The sequence below is a fragment of the Rattus rattus genome, chromosome 6 (genome assembly GCF_011064425.1).
Source record: "Rattus rattus isolate New Zealand chromosome 6, Rrattus_CSIRO_v1, whole genome shotgun sequence".
Lineage (NCBI taxonomy): Eukaryota > Metazoa > Chordata > Mammalia > Rodentia > Muridae > Rattus > Rattus rattus.
The window spans coordinates 16519296-16541501 of NC_046159.1; the positions used below are offsets into that span (position 1 = coordinate 16519296).

The 22206-nt window shown below is 35.8% G+C and overlaps 1 protein-coding gene and 1 pseudogene across 1 annotated transcript; both read left to right on the forward strand.

The window, feature by feature from the left end:
• Positions 1 to 2595: 2595 nt before the first annotated feature.
• LOC116902800 (taste receptor type 2 member 102-like) lies at positions 2596 to 3624 on the forward strand. The gene is given in 1 exon segment (XM_032905136.1): positions 2596 to 3624. A coding segment is annotated over 1 exon segment (1029 nt).
• Positions 3625 to 7223: 3599 nt separating this feature from the next.
• LOC116903780 lies at positions 7224 to 21992 on the forward strand (annotated as a pseudogene).
• The last annotated feature ends 214 nt before the right edge of the window (positions 21993 to 22206 follow it).

Here is a 22206-nt window from a genome sequence, read left to right on the forward strand (position 1 = left end):
AAACCTGAAAATTCATGAAAGGTAAAAGTTATGTAAGTATAGTCAATATGGAAAAGCAACTCTTTGTAAAACTCCTTTAAACTCATGAAATAATTCAGATCATATTTTAAAAAATGTCGGAACCTTTAGTCATACATCTTTCTGAAATACCTGATGATGAAAAATAGAATAAAAGCAAAGAAACATATATACACAAAATCTAGACATACTTGTTGTGGCCCTCACATTAATTTCAAGCAATGGAGAAAACAGAGTACAGATGAAAAAGAATTAGGGGCTATGAGAAATATTTAAAAGACATCACAACTTCTAAGTGATTTTTAAAGAAAGTGAGGGCAGTGCAGTTCCATGGTGGAAAGATTATAGAACAGACACAACCAAGGCCACTGACTGAACCTCTAACAAAGAAACACACACACACACACACACACACACACACACACACACACAAACACACCAGGAGCTTGAGTAGGGATTCAGGAGTTAAAAGTACTTGCTGGTTTGCAGGAGACACAGTTTCAATTTCCAGAGTCACATTGTACAGAATAATCATCCATAAATCAAATTCAGTGTATTCAATACGTTCTTTTGACTGTTTCATGAAGTAAGCACGCATGTGGTACACTATCAGGAAAAGCATTAATAAACCTAAAGTAAAATAATTAAGTATTAAAACTTTAAATAGATACCAGTATACAATTATAAACAAAATTTTATAAATGGCTATTTTTACTCTTTTTATTTACTTGTTTAAAACATTTTTACTCTTTGAAAGTATCATATATTCACTCTATGTATACTGATTATATCAATACATCACTACATTCCCTCAGCTTCCCTATTGTACCTCACTCTCTCTCCTTCCTACCATAATAATATATTTCTATATTTTTCCAGTAATTATCCCCACAACCCAATTAATGGTGCCCACATGCAAATGTGTATCTACCAAGGCATGGAAATCTAATGCCATATCTCCAAAAGAGACTGACCCTCCCTCCTGAATTAGTCATAAAACTACTCCAATATAAGATTCCCTCTACAAAATTTGCTGGAATTTTGACTGGCTTCAAAATTTGACCACAGATTTTATGTGGATTATTGCAGTTTCTGTAAGTAGAGACATAGAACAGCCATATATCCAGAAGTTGGTATCTCACAGCTCTCCTCATCCACTACTCATCTCTGAATTTTACTGAGCTTTGAGTAATATATATATATATATATATATATATATATATACATAGAGGTTGATATATGTAAATTTATATATATTATATATATATATAAATGTATATATATATGTATGTGTGTATTGCCAACTCTCAAATATACTTTCATCTTAACCTCTTACTATTGAATGATAGATACACTAAGAAATAAAACCTTAGAGACAAAATTTTCTAACTCCCCCAGAAACAGAATGGGCTCCTCAGAGGAAGCTAACAATGGAATTTTAGTCAATAATGTCTCTGATCAAGGGAGGATAGCTCCAAAGCAGAGTCAGCTCCTGGGACACCTGACTGGAGGAGCTAACACAGTTTCTAAAACTCTCAAGGTCTCACCAAATATAATGAAACTAACATAATAGCAAATAATGATTGTAAAATGTTATTGCTTTGCTCCTACTAATCATATTAGAGGTTTCTTAGCCCTTCTGGAAAATTACCATAGCCCTGCATAAAAAGTGGACTGCAAGCTCTTGGAGTGGTCATCATTTTTGAGTGGTGACCTCTGCACGCTGGTAGTCTTTGTAGAATAAACACACTTTGCATTTGCATACCAGTTGAGTCTAGAGTCTTCCTACAGTGATTCTTGGGCCACACTAAGAATGTCATTTTACCTCTCCAACCCCAAATAAATATCTGTTCTGTGGATTTCAAGTTACTTGATATATATGACTATGACCAGGGAAAATGGACAGCAAAGATGCTTCCAATATATTGATGGTAAATATCTTATTGCTCTGAAAATCACTTGATCAAAGGTGTATGACTAATAAAATATAGACCTTTCAATGTCATGAATTATGTACTTATTAAAGAATATATTTTCTCTTATAGCAACATAATTATACTTTACAATTGTCAAAATGAAAATAATGTTGCAAGTACATTATTTACACCTTCTACTCCAAGTGTGGAAAATGTAAACAGAAGTTTAGTGATAAATACCAACCATTCTTTGCATGTTTTCTAGAACCTTAATAGTGAGGCTGTAGAGCAGAAGTCTTCAGTTAGTTTTATTTTTGTAACTTTGTAAACTAGAGCTTACAATGCAAACTGGCCCAACCAAATTTCCTTAAATTGATACAGGCAGAACATGCAAAACAGTGTAAAAGTCATATCTTGATTAGCATTTCTGCATTGTGAGTTTGCCTTTATTTCTTAAATCATCTGATTAATATTTAGGCTCTGATAAGGACAAACACATGTGGGCTAGGACTCACCAGAGAATCGCAGGAAATAAAAGAAACACTTAAGAAAATATGTAGATTAAATATCAAATAGGAAATATTCAGCTTGTTGTATTTTCAGAGATTTAAAAAGGAGCAGGGCAAAGAGAAGAAAGAATTATCTGCACAGTGGATAACTCATGGACCATTTGGTGATCCAGTAATGAGCAGCACTGTTATATCTCAAGCTTTCTAAGATCATGGAACCTGTCATTCACAGCTTTGCCACTCTACTAATACATGTGGAGTTCATTTTTGGGAATCTGAGCAATGGATTTATAGTGTTGTCAAACTTCTGGGACTGGGTCGTTAAACGAAAACTTTCCACAATAGATAAAATTCTTCTTACATTGGCAATTTCAAGAATCACTCTCATCTGGGAAATATATGCTTGGTTTACAAGTGTATATGGTCCATCTTCATTTGCAATTGGAATGAAATTACAAATTCTTTATTTTACCTGGATCCTTTCTAGTCACTTCAGCCTCTGGTTTGCCACAGCTCTCAGCATCTTTTATTTACTCAGAATAGCTAACTGCTCCTGGAAGATCTTCCTGTATTTGAAATGGAGACTTAAACAAGTGATTGTGGGGATGTTGCTGGCAAGCTTGGTGTTCTTGCTTGGAAACCTGATGCAAAGGACTCTTAAAGAGAGGCCCTATCAATATGGAGGAAACACAAGTGAGAATTCCATGGAAACTGACTTTGCAAGGTTTACAGAGCTGATTCTTTTCAACATGACTATATTCTCTGTGATACCATTTTCATTGGCCTCGATTTCTTTTCTCCTGCTAATCTTCTCCTTGTGGAAACATCTCCGGAAGATGCAGCTCAGTTCCAGAGGACACGGAGACCCTAGCACCGAGGCCCACACAAATGCTTTGAGAATTATGGTCTCCTTCCTCTTGCTCTATTCTATATATTTCCTGTCTCTTCTTTTATCATGGATTGCTCAGAAGCATCACAGTAAACTGGTTGACATTATTTGTATTATTACTGGACTCATGTATCCTTCTGCCCACTCATTTATTTTGATTCTAGGAAATTCTAAATTAAATCAGACTTCTCTTTGGATACTGAGTCATTTGAGATGTAGACTGAAAGGAGAGAATATTGTAACTCCATCTAGCTGTTATATATTCTGTATTGCAAATAAATCTGTGAGTTAGTTCAAGGATTCCTTCCTTTACTTATTGTATCATGGAAGTCATATAGGGGGAGCCTGAATAAGCTATCTTCTGTAACTTGGCAAGGTTTACATATAGTAGTGGAACTGGGAAACCATCCAACCACAAAACCTTCTAACCATAACCTATCCTGACTGCAAGGTATGCTGGAACAATAGTGGCACAGAGGTTGTGGGAGTGGTCAAGCAATGTCTACTCTTACTTGAGGCTCACTCAACAGGGAGCACATGCCCAACTCTGCCTGGATGGCCCAATGACATGTTAGAACCAAGCATTACTGGAAAAAAGGAATAATCATGTTGATGAACTGTCAGACATTTCCTAGTGATATTCTGATACACTTGTATACCATTTCTCTTTCCCAATCATCATCACAGGGACTTCTCCCCAGCACCTGATGGGAACAGATATAAAAATCTACAGGTAAAAACTAAATGCAGCTTGGGGAAGTCCACAAAAGACTGGGAGGAAGGATTGTGAGAGCCAGAGTGGTCCAGAACACTAGGAGAACACAGACCACTGAACTAACTAAGCACCACTAATAAGGGTTAATGGAAACTAACACAGCAATCACAGAGCTTGCACGGGTATACACTAGGTCCTCTGCATACATGTTGTGGTAGTTAAACTTAGGAATTTTGTTGGACTCATAACAATGTGGATAAGGAAGTCTCTGACACTTATGTCCTCTCTTGGGACCCTTTCCCCATTTTGTGTTAGCTTATTGCGCCTTGATGTGAAGCTTTCTGCCTGGTCTTTTTGGATCTTGTTACTTCATGTTCTGCTTTTATCTCTGGGAGGTCTCCTGTCTTCTGAAGGAACCAGTGGAGCAGTGGATCTGGGGGAGAGTTAATGTGGAGAGGAGGAAAATAGGAGTTGAGGAAAGGAGGTTGTGGTTGAGAATCATTGTATTGGAGAAGAATAAATTTTCAAAACAGAGAAAAAATCTTTACATAAAATATACATCACTTAAAGAACAAACAATATTATTGAACTCTACTAGTCAAAGATCACTTAAATAGTCATGATGATGATTTTTATGATTTTTTATGTATAATACTGACATTTTTGACCCAGAAATCATTAATAGATTCAAGTGCCTTACTAACATACCAGAAAGTAATTTTAACAATAGTAAGCATGCAATTACCACTTAGTTGTTAAGTAAGTTTGTAGAACCTGTAAGTTATGCTCTCAATGGCCAATTTTAAACCAACTGGTTGAGAATTTGAAGTAATTAATTACTTCCCTGTACCATGAACTTCTGATTACAGGTGAATTAAGGAAATCTTGGGCAATTATTTAAAACTTAAATCATGAAATATTGATTTAAGAAAACTAACAATGACAGTTTGTGGATAGCAATTACATTAAAATTAAATTTTTAATTAAATTAAAATTGCAAATATAGTTAGCTACAATATAACCATGACTTTTCTTTTTTAATGATATTTTATGTGTATATAACTGCATATTTTACTACATAGTGCTCTAAGGTCAACAATTAATAGATGGGACCTCATGTAAATGAAAAACTTCTGTAAAGGCAAAGGACACCATCAATAGGATGCTTGGGCAAACTACAGATTGGCAAAAAAAAAATCTTCTCTAATTCTGCATCTGATAGAGGTCTTATAGCCAAACAGGAAGTTAACCTCAAGAAACCAAATAACCCAATTTAAAAATAGGTTACATAGCTAAAAAGAGAATTCTAAACAGAGGAATCTTAAGTAGCTGAGAAGCACTTAAATAACTGTTCAAAGTCCTTAGACATCAGAGAAAGGCAAATCAAAACAACCTGAGATTACACCTTAACCAATCAGAATAGCTAATATCAAAAACTCAACTAATAGCACATGCTGGTGAGAATGTGGAGAAATAAGACCACTCCTTTATTGCTGGTGGGATTGCAAACTGGCATAATGACTCTGCAAATCAATCTGGTAATTCCTCAGAAAATTTGAGAGAAATCTACCTAAAGATTCAGCTATATCACTTCTGGGAATATACCCAAAAGATGCTACACTATACCACAAGGATAAATATTCTACTACGATCATTGATTCTTGTTCATAAGAGCTAGAACCTGGAAACATCTCAGATGTTTCTCAGATAGATACAGAAAACGTGATTCATTGACTCAATGGAATACTGTTCAACTATTAAAAGAAGGATATCATGAATTTTGCAGGCAAATTGATGGAACTAGAAAATATCACACTGAGTGAGGTAACCCAGACCCAAAAGAATATGCATGGTATGTATTCACTGATAAGGGGATATTAGCCAAAAGTACCCAGGATACAGCCCACGAAAGTAAGAAGTTTAACAAGAAGGGAGACCCAAATAAGGATGCATCAATCCTACTTAAAAGTTGGGGAAAAACAATCATGGGAGGCAGAGAGACGAGGGACATGGGTTAGGGAGAGAAGGGAGATGGGTAAGGAGAAAAGGGGACTGTAGGTTGATGTCCTCACACAGGTGAAGGCAGACACAAGATAAAATAAGGCCTGTCATTGGACTAAAAGAAAGGGAGATGGGAACAGAGGTTTTAGAAGAAGAAGGAGAAGCAGAGAGAGGAAGCAACATGAAGGCAGACATAAAGGATTCTAGCCGTGCATCTCTATATAGATACAGGTTGTTATGAATATTTCTTAAGGGATGGATTTCTATAGGCAAATTTATCTTATCTAGATAGGCACTTTATATCTTTATCAATGGGTTGTAAGTTAATCGTGTGGATGTATTGCACATTGAACATTTAACATATAAATCTGGTTGTTGGGTTACAATTTGTTCAGTCATGATTTAACTAAGGTGTTGGGTGTCTGAGCAGAGTCTGTGACAGGAAGCCTTTCTAGGCTATAGAATGCTTGGGTCACACTAGCATGGCCTTCAGAATGTGACGTGTGTGTGTCAGGCATGGTAACAACCCACCAAGGGAATAGTGTGTGAAAGTGGCCGACAGAAAAATAGCTAGAGAACAGATCTGCATGAAGAGTGAACTCACAGGAACCATTTCTGCCACTTTTTGAACCATACCAGAACAGGGAACAAGATCAGGTACAGGGAGAGAAAAACCCAGAGGGCCAAGAAGATGAATAAAAATATGTACCTTTGGGAGTGGAAAGTGACACCCTCTAGAAAGTACCAGAGACCTGGGAGTTGAGAGAGTCTCGGGACTCAATGGGAGAGACCTTAGATGAAATGCCCAACGTTGGGGAGAGGGAACTGAAAGAGTCCATCTCCAGTAGATAGACAGGGTATCAAGTAGAGTGATGGAGTTGCCAGCCCACAGTCAAAACTCTGACATAGAATTTTCCCTGTCTAAAAAACTTCAGGAACAAAAATCAAGAAGAGACTGAGGGAAAAGAGGTTCTGTGACTAGCCCAACTTTGGGATCCATCTCCTGGGCAGACACTAAGGCCTGACATATTATGTGCTATGATGTGTTTAAAGACAGGAGACAAGCATAGCTGTCCTCTGAGATGCCAACCAGCAGCTGACTGAGACAGACATAGATAGTTACATCCAACCATTTGAATAAAATAGGGCACCTCTATGATTGAATTAAGGGAAGGATGGAAGAACCTGAAGAGGACGGCAACCCCACAGGAAGTCCAGCAATCTCAACTAACCCAGATGCCAGGGAGCTCCCGAGACTAGCCAACAAGGCAGCATACAGAGGCTCGTCCAAGGTCCAGGCACAAATGTAGATGATCTGGCCTCAGTGGGAGAAGATGTGTTTAACACTCTAGAGACTTGAGGCCCTGGAGGGGACATGCCTGGGAGGTGGGGAGAACATCCTATAGGAGGCAAACAGGAAGGAGAATGGGGTAAGTAATCTTGGGGGGAGAAGCCATGAGAGAAAGCTACAGCTGGAAAGTTAGTAGAAGAATTAATAAAAATTACTAATAATGGGGGCTAGAGAGATGGCTCAGCGGTTAAGAGCACCCGACTGCTCTTCCAGAGGTCATGAGTTCAATTCCCAGCAACCACATGGTGGCTCACAACCATCTGTAAAGAGTTCCGATGCCCTCTTCTGGTGTATCTGAAGACAGCTACAGTGTACTTATATATAATAAATAAATAAATCTTTAAAAAAAATTACTAATAATGATAGTTTGTTGGTGGTAATTAAATTAAAATTAAATTTTTAATTAAATTAAAAAGCTAATGTAGTTAACTACAAAGTAACCATGATTTTTATTTTGAAATGATACTTCACATGTATATAACTGCATATTTTTCTCCATGGTGATTTCAGTAAAGAGTAAGTTATAATGTGTAACAAAATATAATTTTTTAACCCACTAGTTAAAATTTGATTACATAGTGATTCACCTAGGCAATCCTAACAGTGGACTGTATCATTTTACCAGCCCTACGCTCACCCAACTAGTTGTTTCCTTTTTTAACTAAGCAGACTACTTTGGTTTATAGTTCTTTGGTACATAGATTTGAGAATATTGAGTAACATTTTAGTAAATGTTTTCTTTCAGCTTCTGACTTACTATTTCATTTTCCTTACTGTATCTTTCAAAGAGAAGAATTGATTTTTAATTTTTTAGTGAGTGCCCGTTTATGCTGTGTGAGTATGGGTGCACACACGTCATGCCTCACACATGTAAGTCAGAAAACAACCTCGATTGCCAGTCTTTATCTTCTGCTTTATTTAAAGCTGGACTCTTTGTTCACCACTGAGTTTATCAGGCCAGCCAGGCCATGACTTTATAGGGCTCCTCATCTCTCTGCCTCCTGTTTAATTACTGGAATATAAAAAATAAGGACGCATGCTACCTGATGTAGATTTTTCAGATCTTCCTGGGATCTGAACTCAGGTTCTCAGGATTGAATGGTTCATGCAACATCAACTGATACATTTCTGAGCCAACTATTTTATGTTCATAGGGCTCGGGGAGAGCCACATTAAAATAAGTCCTCAAATAAGCATATGAAGAAAAGGTGAACAGTAATGAAAATATTACTCAATTTGATGCTTGAAATTTTCAACAAAATATAAAAATGTATGCCTATTAATGTATTAAGCAATAAATAGTTGAAAACAAATGAGAAAAAGTTAATTTAAGCATGGAGAAATGAATGACATTTTAATCCTAGGACTACAGAAAAGACTGGGAAAGTAATTTCTTTATTTCTTCATTTGTAAGTCAATACATACAGTTGTAATAAATTCCCTAGTTGACACCTTGTCATTTTATTCAGAAAGAAAAGTTAAAGGAGATTTTAAAACTCATTTAGTGGATTATGATTAAAGAATTAAAATGAAATGAGTTGTCGTCATAGGCAATCTGATTGCTAAATTTGTGCTCTTGTTTGATAGTTACAGTATGTACATGGATGCCTTATGCTTTGTCATTGGGCATGCACATCCTCCCTTACACTTCATATCATCTCCTACAAGGAACAGTGTTAAGACATAGAGATGCAGCTCCCAGGCAGGATCAAATAAGGACTGGTGACAGGTGCAAGTAGGGGCTAGAATGCCACCCTTGAGAAGAAAATGTTTTTCTCACTTGGCCTTAAACTGTTTTGCTGTTTCCTGTTCCTGTGGAAGCGGTTCTCATGCTTTCTTGGTAATGGCAAGTATATTTTGATAATAAGCAAAGGTGTGATTTATTATGTGAATGTTTTGAGAAGAAACCTTTGTTTAGTCTTGCCTCAGTTGTTCCTGGTATCGTGGGAATAAGGATCTTATGGTATCTTGCCAAAATAGAAATTGTAGTAATGCATATTCGTATCTATATAAGGATTAATAAAGCTTGCAACTGCATGCAGTTGCTTCTGCCTTTGCTCTGCAACCCCTGTGTCCTGGTGGTTTGTGACTGTACCCAGGGCCCCCAACGCACTAGACGTTGATGTAACAGCACATACAATGGAATACCAAGACAACTTTAATAGTTATGCTGTAGTGCTCAAGGAACAACCTTGGGAAAATTACAAATATGCTGCAAACATTGAAATTATTTCCTCTGTTTATTTTTATTTGCAGTTCCTTCGACTTATAGATAGAGAACCACTGTAGCAGTCAAATATTAATTTAATTGGCAGCAACAACTAAGAAAGAAAAATGTAAAGGTAAAACCAAAGGGTTCTATACAAGAGTATAAAAATAAAGACAAGAATATGGATAATTTTTAAAATATAAGCATATTTTTTATTTCAATGAAATTACAAATATCAGATATAGTGCGCTTGGTGGGCAGTGTGGCCGTCTTCTCTATTTGCATTCCTAGGATTGTGTTGGACGATGGCACTCAGCTGTCATTTGTTTTTAAGAGTAGCTCCTCAAACAGCCTGACATGTTTTTTCGCTTATGTCAAGAAATCAGTCTATGAGCAGCTAACTCTACATGTAGAGGAGGATTTATGACCAGATCAACACTGGATTTCTAGCAGTTTGTAGTGGATCAGTTGGGTGGACCCTGATGTTTGTTCTTCAGTGGTTTGTTCCTAAATTGTGTGTGTGTGTGTGTGTGTGTGTGTGTGTGTGTGTGTATGTGTGTGCTTGTGTGTGTGTGTGTGTGAACGTACAGGTGCACACTTGTGCATGTATACATGTGCAGTATATTTTATGTATATGTGTAGATTTCTGCTTCTTTGTTTATCTGTTTTATGTCTACTGCATCTTTGTTTGTTAGTCATCTTTGATGCCTTCTAATCCTCATCTCACTTTTTACCTTCCATTGACCTTGATGATCAGGTCATTCTTTGGGGACGGAGTCCTAAGAGTGAAGGGCATAAGATGCAACAATAAAGAATACAAGAAAACTTGGGTCAGGAAATCTTGAATAAACTATGTCTTATGTCAAGCAAGTTTATTGAGAAGCATAGAATCTTATACGGAATTTAACCATAGTATGAAAATGGGACAAGATAGTCGAAATACTCTCATATAATAAGACAAATCAGTAGGAAGCCAATCAAGCAGTGTTGCACAAGAAGAGCACAGGACTATTTAAAGGTTGTCAGACACCAAACACACAGCAGCTGTGTGACAAACGACATCCATTTTTGGTGAAAAGAGTTGAGTTCTCTAGATCCAGAACTGCAGTTTCACCAAGGTCATGCTCCCAGACTGTTAATACTATGACAAGCATAAATTTGGCTTTAGAGAAAGGGTTCCTTACTCATAATGAAGGTCCTCAGGAGAAGCTCTGGGTCAGTCTAGCTCTCAACACTCTGTTAACCTAATAATTCTTCATGCTATGCATTTTCTGATCAAATTTCTGTATAATTTGTTTTCTTATTTCTTATTTATTTATTTACTTTTAAACTGCAGATTTTATTCCCCTTCTGATTCACCCCCTAAGAGTTGCACATTCCATAACTCCTCCACACTCCAACACTACCCCACCACAACTCCACAAGTATGTCCCCACCTCACCAGACCACTAAACTTCCTGGGGCCTCCAGTCTCCTGAGGTTTAGGAGCATCTTCTCTGACTGACTGAGCCCAGACCTGTGAGTCCTCTGTGGTATTTGGTTGGAGGCCTCATCTCAGCTGGTGTATGCTGCCTGGTGGTGATCCAGTATCTAAGAGATCTCAAGGGTCCAGGCTAATTGAGACTGATGGTCCTCATGTAATTTGTTTTCTTATTATTTCTGATGTTTAAATTTTTTTCCAGGGACTAAGCCACTACCCAAAGACTATACATGAACTGACCCTGGGCTCCAACTGCATAGGTAGCAATGAATAGCCTAGTAAGGGTACCAGTGGAAGAGGAAGCCCTTGGTCCTGCCAAGGCTGGACCCCCAGTGAATGGGATTCTTGGGGAGAGGGAGGTAACTGGGGGAGTATGGAGAGGGGAACATCCATATAGAAGGGGAGGGAGAGGAGGTAGGGGGATGTTGGCCTGGAAACTGGGAAAGGGAATAACATTTGAAATGTAAATAAGAAATACCCAATTTAATAACGATGGGGAAAAAAGAAAAAAAATTCCCTGTGCTTTTATAATTTTCATACAACATGTGGTTAATAAAAGACTCTAAGAAAATGTATGAACAGTGTGCTTAATGGTGAAATATGGAAACTTTCAGACAATTATATGTACAAGAAGATCTTTGTAGAAAATCTGTATATAGTAGCAAAAAAGAAAATAAGCAAAAGAGAATGAATAAAAGGAATCATGTTTCTTGCTTATAATGCATTTGCCTCATTAGTAATACAATATAATTCACATTTTTATTATTAAGTATTCTGAGAATATTCATCAAGTTTCTCCAAAAATAATAATAAAATAGTTACTTAAAATCAATTACTATTTAGAACATGAAATTTTCAAGTACTCTGTCACTTTGGTAAAAAAAATTATAAGTAGCCTTAGAATTTAATTTTCATACTTATTAAACCATATTAAAGATCACTAAATGCATTTCTGAATAGATAGAAATATAAGTCTTGCTTTTGAGAAGACAGAATCAGGGGTTGGGGATATAGCTCAGTGGTAGAGCGATTGCCTAGCAAGCACAAGACCCTGGATTCAGTCCCCAGCTCCAAAAAAAAAAAAAAGACAGAATCAATACTTTAAGTCAGATGCTAGAGTTTAGAAGACTCTGTTTCCAGTGCTGGTTCAGGGAAAATCACAATGGGTTTCCAAAATACCTACTAAATTCCTAAAATTTTCATTAGAAAATAAACATGCAAGTATTGGTAAGGTAGGAATCTTTTGCATGAAATCCATGATAAGTGAGGTGCTTAATGAATTTTACAGAGTGAGAGCTCTCATTTTGACAAAGGATCTGTAAGTATCGTCTACTCTTCATGATTCTTTTCCCATTTGGAAAATTCCAGGGTATAATAAATCATTCCTTAAGTTATTGTTGACTACATCATAGCAATTAGTACATTTAATATAGTATAGTTATAATAACTAACTCATATATTAGTTTTATATTACTTATAATTGCATTAGAAGGCAAACAAATGTATGAGAAGAAGTGAAAAAGAGTATGTCCATCTGTGTTTATGGCTTATGAACAACAATGTTGTAAGTATTAACTTTAAGCACTCAGGGTTTACTGGTTTTCAGTAAAACAAAAAAGCTTTGTAAAAGTAACAAAAACTATAGAAATGCTGTTAAATCATTTTCCATCAATCAATATTTTGTTTTTATTTTTTAAAAACAGTGTTTCTTTATGTATACCTGCCTATTCAGGAACTCACTTTGTAGACAAAGCTGTCACTAACTCAGAGATCTGCTTTCCCTGTGCTAGGATCAAAGGTTTGCAACACCATCAATGGGCCTGTCCATCAATTATTTCTCAGACCCATATTTTGTACACAGTGCTACATTACATACAGATAGTTACTTTCAAGTACACTGTATCGAAATAACTAACTTCCCTCTATAAACTCAACATGGCCCAATAACTAGGGTTTAAATTGTTACTGGGTAACTCCTACACTTGAAATCACAAATCATGTGGAAGTGTGAGAAGGTACCAACCACAAAACCATAAAAGAGAATTGGTCTTCCTTTTCATGCTGGCAATTATGACTTGAGGGTACACTCCAATGTCTCCTAGTAAAGGTTGCTGTCTGTGGCTGTATCAAGCAGTAAAGGAAGAAATGGTTTTTGATATGTTCTGAGAGTAATGATGTTCTGAGAGTAACTATACTTGTGGATTTATTTGTTATTTTATTATAGTCCTCCTTTCCTTGACATTAGCCATGGAATTTAAAAGAAAATTGCTTTAAATATGTACCAAGAAAAAGGAAGTTGGTAGACATTTAGGTCAGAAAATAAATGTCTTACAATCAAAACTATTATGTGTACCATTTTCTCCTATGTCATTTGTAACATCCTATACTAACATCAATATTCTCCTGGAAGTCTTTTTTATATGTTTGAAGCAGTAGTGGGATGTACTGCTTGGGTCAGAAGAATAAAGTTCAGTTAATTTACTTTAGAAAAATAAGTGTGCTAGTATTCAACTGTGATTAAAATGTGATGGTTCAATATATGGAAATTCATCAACAGAATCCACTATGTAAACAAATTAAAAAATAAAAAAAACAAACACATGTCATCTCATTAGATGCTGAGAAAGCATTTGACAAAATTCAAAACCCCTTCATGTGAAAAGTCTTGAAGTTTTGGAAAGATCAGGAATTCAATGCTTATACATAAACATAATAAAGCACTATACAGCAAACCAGTATCCAAAATCAAGCTAAATGGAGAGAAATGTGAAGCAATCCCACTAAAATCAGGGATTAGACAAGGCTGCCTACTCTCTCCCTACTTATTCAATATATTACAAATAGTCCTAGCCAATGCAAACAACAAAAGGAGGTCATAGGGATACAAATTGGAAAGGAAGAAGTCAAAATATCACTATTTGAAGAAGATATGATAGTATACTTAAGTAACCCCAAAAGTTCCACCAGAGAACTACTAAGCCTGATAAACAACCTCAGCAAAGTGGCTGGGTATAAAATTAACTCAAACAAACCAATAGCCTTCCTCTACTCAAGGATAAACAGGCTGAGAAAGAAATTAGGGAAATGACACTTTTCACAACAATCACAAATAATATAAAATATTGTAGTTATTATGTAGAATCAATGTAACTATAACCAAGCAAGTGAAAGATCTGTATGGCAAGAACTTCAAGTCTTTGAAGAAAGAAACCAAAGATTCAGAAAATGGAAAGATTGCCCATGCTCCTGCATTGGAAGGATTAAATTACTAAAAATCAACATCTTGCCAAAAAGCAACCTACAGATACATTGCAATTGCCATCAAAATTCCAAATCAATTTTTCATAGAGTTAGAAAGAGCAATTTTCAAATTCATTTGGAATAAGAAAAAACATAGGATAGCAAAAACTACGCTCAACAATAAAAAAGAAAATTTCTGAGGGAATTAGCATCCCTGACCTCAAGCTGTATTAGAGAGCAATAGTGATAAAAAAAAAAACAAAACTATTGTATTCGTACAGAGCCAGGCAGGCAGACCAATGGAATAGAATTGAAGACACAGAAATGAACTCAAACAACTATGGACACTTGATCCTTGACAAAGGAGCTAAAATTATTTAGTGGAAAAAAGAAAGCATTTTCGAAAATTGGTGCTCTTTCAACTGAAGATCAACATGTAGAAGAATGCAATTAGAACAATTCTTATCACTCTGTACAAAGTTTAATTCCAAGTGGATCAAGGACCTTCACATCAAACCAAATACACTCCAAAAAGAAAAAGTGGGAAGAGCCTCAAACACATGGGCACAAGGAAATTTTTCCTGAACAGAACACCAATGGCTTATGATCTAAGATCAAGAATCAACAAATGGGGACTCATAAAGTTTCAAAGCTTCCGTAAGGCAAAGGATACTATCATTAGGACGAAAAGGCAACCAAGAGATTGAGGAAAGATCTTTACCAATCCTACATCAAATTCAGAGATAATATCCAAAATACACAAAGAACTCAAGAAGTTTGACATCAGAGAGTCAAATAAACCTACTGATAAAATGGGGTGAGAACTAAACAGAGGATTCTCAATTGAGGAATATTGAATGGCTGTTAAGTACCTGAAGAAATGTTCAACATCTTTATTTATTAGGGAAATGAAAATCAAAACCACCCTGAGATTCCACCTCACACCAGTCAGAATGGCTAAGATCAAAAACTCAGGTTACGACAGATGCTGATGAGAATGTGGTATTCTCTGTTTTTGGTGGGGTTGAAAGCTAGAATTACCACTCTGAAAATCAGTCTGGAGGTTCCTCAGAATGTTGGACCTAGGACTCAGCTATACCACTCCTTGGATTATGCCCAAAAGATGCTCCAACATATAACAAGGACACATGCTCCATTATGTTCATAGCAGCCTTATTTTTTACATGTTTTAGTTAATATTATTTGCATATCTTTGCAATAGGAAAGGTCTACAGTATGTAATGCTCGCAATGTAACTTCGAACATTGTAAAAAGAGATTCTATAATTTTGTGCCCCAGTCTCCACATGTGTTTCATGCCTCAAGAACCCATATCATTAAACTCTCTCTCTCTCTCTCTCTCTCTCTCTCTCTCTCTCTCTCTCTCTCTCTCTCTCTCTCTCTCACACACACACACACACACACACACACACACACGTACACTGAATGTTTTATTAAAAATACATCTCATTTCTTTTACATTATCTAGCATCTCTAGATAATCTCCTTTGATAACATACTTGAAGAGGAAGTACCAAATGGTACCTATTTAGTACCTGAAGAAACATAGAACATTAAAAAATGTATATGTATATATCCATAAAAATCAAGATATTCTGGGAGATAAACAGTTGCTGATTATCCTAGTTTTTGACATCTAAGAAAAGAATGTAAGAAGCTGCCTTATTTATAATAGCCAGAAGATGGAAAAAAACAGATATTCTTCAACAGAGGAATGGATACAGAAAATGTGGTACATCTACACAATGGAATATTACTCAGCTATTAAAAACAATGACTTTATGAAATTGATAGGCAAATGGAGTGAACTAGAAAACATCCTGAGTGAAGTAACCCAATCTCTCTCTCTCTCTCTCTCTCTCTCTCTCTCTCTCTCACACACACACACACACACACACACACACACACACACACAACATGATATGCACTCACTGATAAGTGGATATTAGCCCAAGAGCTTGAATTACCCAAATTACAATCCACAGACCACATGAAATTCAAGAAAGATGACCTAATTGCAGATGCTTCAGTCCTTATTAAAGGGGGAACAAAAAATATTCATAGGAAGAACTAGGGAGAAAAGTTTGGAGCAAAGACTCAAGGAATGGCCATTCAGAGCCTGCCCCTTTTGGGGATGCAGCCCACATACATACAGCCACAAAACCCAAAAAACGTTCCTGATGCCAAGAAGTGCATGCTGACAGGAGCTTGATATAGCTGTCTCCTGAGAGGCTCTGCAAGATCCTAATAAATACAGAGTCAAATGCTAGCAGTCAACCATTGAACTGAGAATGTGGTCCACATTGGAGGAATTAGAGAAAGGACTGAATGAGTTGAAGGGGTTTGCAACCCCATAAGAACAACAGTATTAACTAACCAGAGCTGCCAAAGACTAAACCACCACCATTTTACTATTATTCCATAGATTCCTCTGTGTATTTATCAAGAGACAGAAAGTATCTGGAACCAGAAGGAAGTGGAGGTGAAGAAGAGCTGGAAAGAGAAGTGGGAAAGAAACTGATCCGATTTTATTGAATAAGAAGATATATTCTCAATAAAAGAAAAATATTAGCCCGTAATTTCTGAAATAAAATTAAAAGCAACTCAATAAGAATACAACCAGGTAACAAAGAAACAAAATCCACAAAAACGTCAAATTTTAAGGAATGCTTCAAATATGAAATCCAATCTTTCAGACTCCAGTTTCTTTTTTAATTGAAAATAATTTCTTTATATAATATATTTTCACCAAGTTTTCTTAGATTCTGTCTCCTCTCAGTTACTGCCCATTTCTTCATGCATTCAACATTCTATATTCTTTCTCTTTCTCTTTAGAAAAGAAACAGACCAATAAGCAAACAGAAGGAAACTAGAATAAAACAAAATACATAGAGAAACAGAAAATCAACAAAAAAGCATGAGAATTATGTATACAAATACACACATGTGAATATGTGTACATGTTTATAAACATATGTAGACACATACAAACACACACACACACACACACACACACACACACACACACACACACACACACACACACACACACACACACACACACACCATAGAAACTCCAAATCAGAAACCTTAATAGAGAAGCAAAAGAAAAGTCAAGTAAAAAGTATCCTCCAAACAAAGCTTTAAAAACAATGCGTTTCCAGAAATGCCACTGAATTTGTTTTGTGCTAGTCATCTAATGCTGGACATCTAATGCTCTTCATAGTGGTTTGCATACCCAATGTGACTCTACTGGAAAAAAAGAAGTTTTTCTTTGTTATCAGTTGCAGTTTAAGATAATTTCTGCATTGAGCATGGAGGCTTGTGTCTTCCACTCTCAGCACTGAAAACCTATCTGCTTTGAATTTATGTAGAAAATATACATGCAGTCATGCTCATAGTCTCTGATTTTTTAAGAGGATAGTTCTCATTTTCTTTTCACAAAACCATCCTACTTACTGATATTAACATTCTTTTTGTTTAGTTGAAATATTCGATGTGACTGTAGACATTCTAAAGACTATTATACAATTTCACTATAATTGTATTAGATAGAAAGTCTTGACTGTATTATCAGTTTTTCTTGCTTATGCTCAAGAAAATATTATTAGATGTGGCTAGGCCCATTGATTCATACCAATAATCTCAAAATTTGAGAGCCCAATGCAAACAGATTTACAGGAATATTTAAACAACATAGTGAGATTTATGTTATGTGGGCTGCACCAAAAAGCCTGTCTTAAAAATGTAATTGTCAATATTTCTTATAAACCTATATAATCATGATTCAATATTGTCATAGTGAATCAAGAAATGCTAGAAATTGTTGTACATCAGAGAGAAGATGGATTTATCCCAATATAGAAAGTTCTATTCAGTGCAAGAATATTATTGATATTTGAAAATCTTAGGGCATATCAAGAAAAATATTAAAATATAATAATTGGGAGACCTTTATTTTATAAAAGCGTCTACTAATAGTATATAGAAAGATCTTATTTTCTGTGAGAAATGGTCTTAATGAGAGACATTTTTAGATTCGTTGTCCAAAGGGGTAATCGTATAGAGATGCCATTACTGATACATCTTTAATTTTAAAATTAAAATATAATTTTAATTTTCCCATATATCACTGATCCCTTTTACATCTTAGTCTTTGTTATATTTACAACCACACACGGAGACCTAGTCATAAATATTTTGATATGTCTATTGACATTTCATTAACTAGTTGATCAGTGTGAGCAAATTATAATCTTACATAACCATAACACAAATATTAGAGCATATCCAAGAACTTTCTTGAATATTATGTAAATCATAAGAGTGCTAGAAACAAAATATTGATCACACATCCTCAATCCATTGAAAGGAAAGGAAAGGAAACTGATGTAAATATTCAAACTGTTTGTACAACCACATTGGAGTCACTTATTTCTTTATTTTCCTTCAGATATTGAGATAAGATTTCTCATTCCCGCCCCCAACCTGGAATTGATTGTGCTTCCATGTATATAGGAATCCACTTTTATTTGTTCTAGATTATCTTCCTAAAGTTTTCTCATATAGAATCTTTCCAGGAACCAAAATAATGTGTAGCTCACACAGTCTCTCATTCTTTACTTCTTTTTACTCATAATACCTCAGTGTATAGGATCAATTGTATTTCCTCAAATGCCAAGCACATGCTATTGCTTAGGTGTCCTGTATAGGCACATTCTGGGTGCCATTAAGCTCTAGAGAATATCACTACATATTTTTTCTAAATATTTTATTTATTTATTTTATTCATTAGGAGCAAATGAAAAACTACCATGAGATGAAACTTGGAACAAAAAATGGAAAGAGGACAGGCTATTTCCCTGCTTTCCAGATACCGTTGAGTGAAATACAAATATTTATTATGTCAACATCTTCTGGCTGGAAAGCTGTGGGTGGTTGATCCATCCTTCACAAATGTCACTAGGGGGTGAGGATATTCCCATCTTCCTGATGTTTACCTTATATGCCTCTATTACCCATGCAAATGTAAGCTTCTTTAAGGAAAGATCCTGATTGAAAAAATGGTCAAAGAAAATGGAAAATGGAAAAAAGCTACTGGTCCAAAACACACAGGAAATCCAGAAGATCAAACTTAAGGATAATAGGTATAGAAGAGAGTAAAGACTCACAGCTCAAAGGACCAGTAAATACCTTCAACAAAACCATAAAAGAAAACTTCCCTAACCTAAAGAAAGAGATGCCCATAAACATACATGAAGCATATAGAACTCCAAATAGATTGGACCAGAAAAGAAATTCCTCCCATCACATAATAGTCAAAATACCAAAAGCACAAAAAAAAAGAATATTAAAAGCAGTAAGGGAAAAAGGTCAAGTAACATATAAAGGCAGACCTATCAGAATCACACCAAACTTCTCACCAGAGACTATGAAAGCCAGAAGATCCTGGACAGATGTCATACAGACCCTAAGAGAACACAAATGCCAGCCCAAGTTACTGTATCCTGCAAAACTCTCAATTAGCATAGATGGTGAAACGAAGATATTCCATTACAAAACCAAATTTACACAATATCTTTCTACAAATCCAGTGCTACAAAGGATAATAAATGGTAAAGCCCAACATAAGGAGGCAAGCTACACCCTAGAAAAAGGAAGAAACTAATCATCTTGAAATATTTGGTCTTGGCAACAAAACAAAGAGAAGAAAAGCATACAAACATAATCTCACATCCAAATATGAATATAACAGGAAGCAATAATCACTATACCTTAATATCTCTCAATATCAATGGTCTCAACTCTCCAATAAAAAGACATAGATTAACAAACTGGATATACAATGAGGACCCTGCATTCTGCTGCCTACAGGAAACACACCTCAAAGACAAAGACAGACACTACCTCACAGTGAAAAGCTGGAAAACAACTTACCGAGAAAATGGTCTGAAGAAGCAAGCTGGAGTAGCCATTCTAATATCAAATAAAATGGATTTTCAACTAAAAGTCATCAAAAAAGATAAGGAAGGACACTTCATATTCAACAAAGGAAAAATCCACCAAGATGAACTCTCAATCCTAAATTTCTATGTTCCAAATAGAAGGGCACCTATACATAAAAGAAACCTTACTCAAAGCTCAAAGCACACATTGCACCTCACACAATAATAGTAGGAGATTTCAACACTCCACTCTCATCAATGGACAGATCATGGAAACAGAAATTAAACAGAGACGTAGAAAGACTAAGAGAAGTCATGAGCCAAATGGACTTAACAGATATTTATAGAACATTCTATCCTAAAGCAAAAGGATATACCTTCTTCTCAGCTCCTCATGGTACTTTCTCCAAAACTGACAATATAATTGGTCATAAAAATGGCCTCAACAGGTACAGAAAGATAGGAATAATCCCATGCATCTTATCAGACCACCACAGGCTAAAGCTGGTCTTCAATTAAAATAAGGGAAGAATGCCCACATATACATGGAAGTTGAACAGTGCTCTACTCAGTGATAACCTGGTCAAGGAAGAAATAAAGAAAGAAATTAAAGACTTCTTAGAATTTAAAGAAAATGAAGGTACCCAAACTTATGGAACACAATGAAAGCTGTGCTAAGAGGAAAACTCATAGTTCTGAGTGCCTGCAGAAAAACAGGAGAAAGCATATATCAGCAGCTTGACTGCACACCTAAAAGCTCTAGAACAAAAAGAAGCAAATAAACCCAGGAGGAGTAGAAGGCAAGAAATAATCAAACAAAGAGCAATTACTCTTATACCTAAACCACATAAAGACCCAACAAAGAAAGAGAACGTCAGACCAATTTCCCTTATGAATATCGATGCAAAAATACTCAATAAAAATCTGGCAAACCGAATCCAAGAGCACATCAAAACAATCACCCACCATGATCAAGTAGGCTTCATCCCAGGCATGCAGGGATGGTTTAATATATGGAAAACCAAAAACGTAATCCATTATATAAAAAAAAACTGAAAGAACAAAACCACATGATCATTTCATTAGATGGTGAGAAACCATTTGACAGATCTTTCTCTACTTAAAATGGAGACTAAAACAGCTGATTGTGCAGATGCTACTGGGAAGCATGATGTTCTTGATTGCAAATATAATACAAATAATCATAACTCTTGAAAAGAGGTTCTATCAATATGAAGGAAACACAAGTGTGAATTCCATAAAGAATGAGTTTGCACTTTTGATATAGATGATATTATTTAACATGACTATGTTCTCTGTGATACCATTTTTATTGGCCCTGATTTCTTTCTTTTTTTTTCTGCTAATCTTCTCTTTGTGGAAACATCTCCAGAAGATGCAGCTCAATTCCAGAGAAGATAGAGACCCTAGTACCAAGGCTCACAGGAATGCCTTAGGAATTATGGTCTCTTTCCTCTTGCTCTATACTATGTATTTCCTATCTCTTCTTATATCCTGGATTGCTCAGAAGAATCAAAGTGAACTGGTTCACATTATTTGTATGATAACTTCATTCTTGAATCCTTCAGTCCACTCATCTATCCTGATTCTGGGTAATTGTAAATTAAAGCAGAGTACTCTTTGTATACTGAGGCACCTGGGATGTAGGCTGAAATCACAGAATACATCAACTACATAAGACATCCAACAACCTACGGGGTTTTAGATACAAACAAATTATGAGGAAGTAATTCACTAACTTTTTTCTCCTTATGATAGAGTAACAATTTTTTAGTAGTAAATATAAATCACTGACTAAGGCTCACATAACAGCTATTTTAACATTAAATCAAAGCAGAAGTGTCAGCACATACCTTTAATCATACATCTCCTTCAGACACAGCATTCAAGAG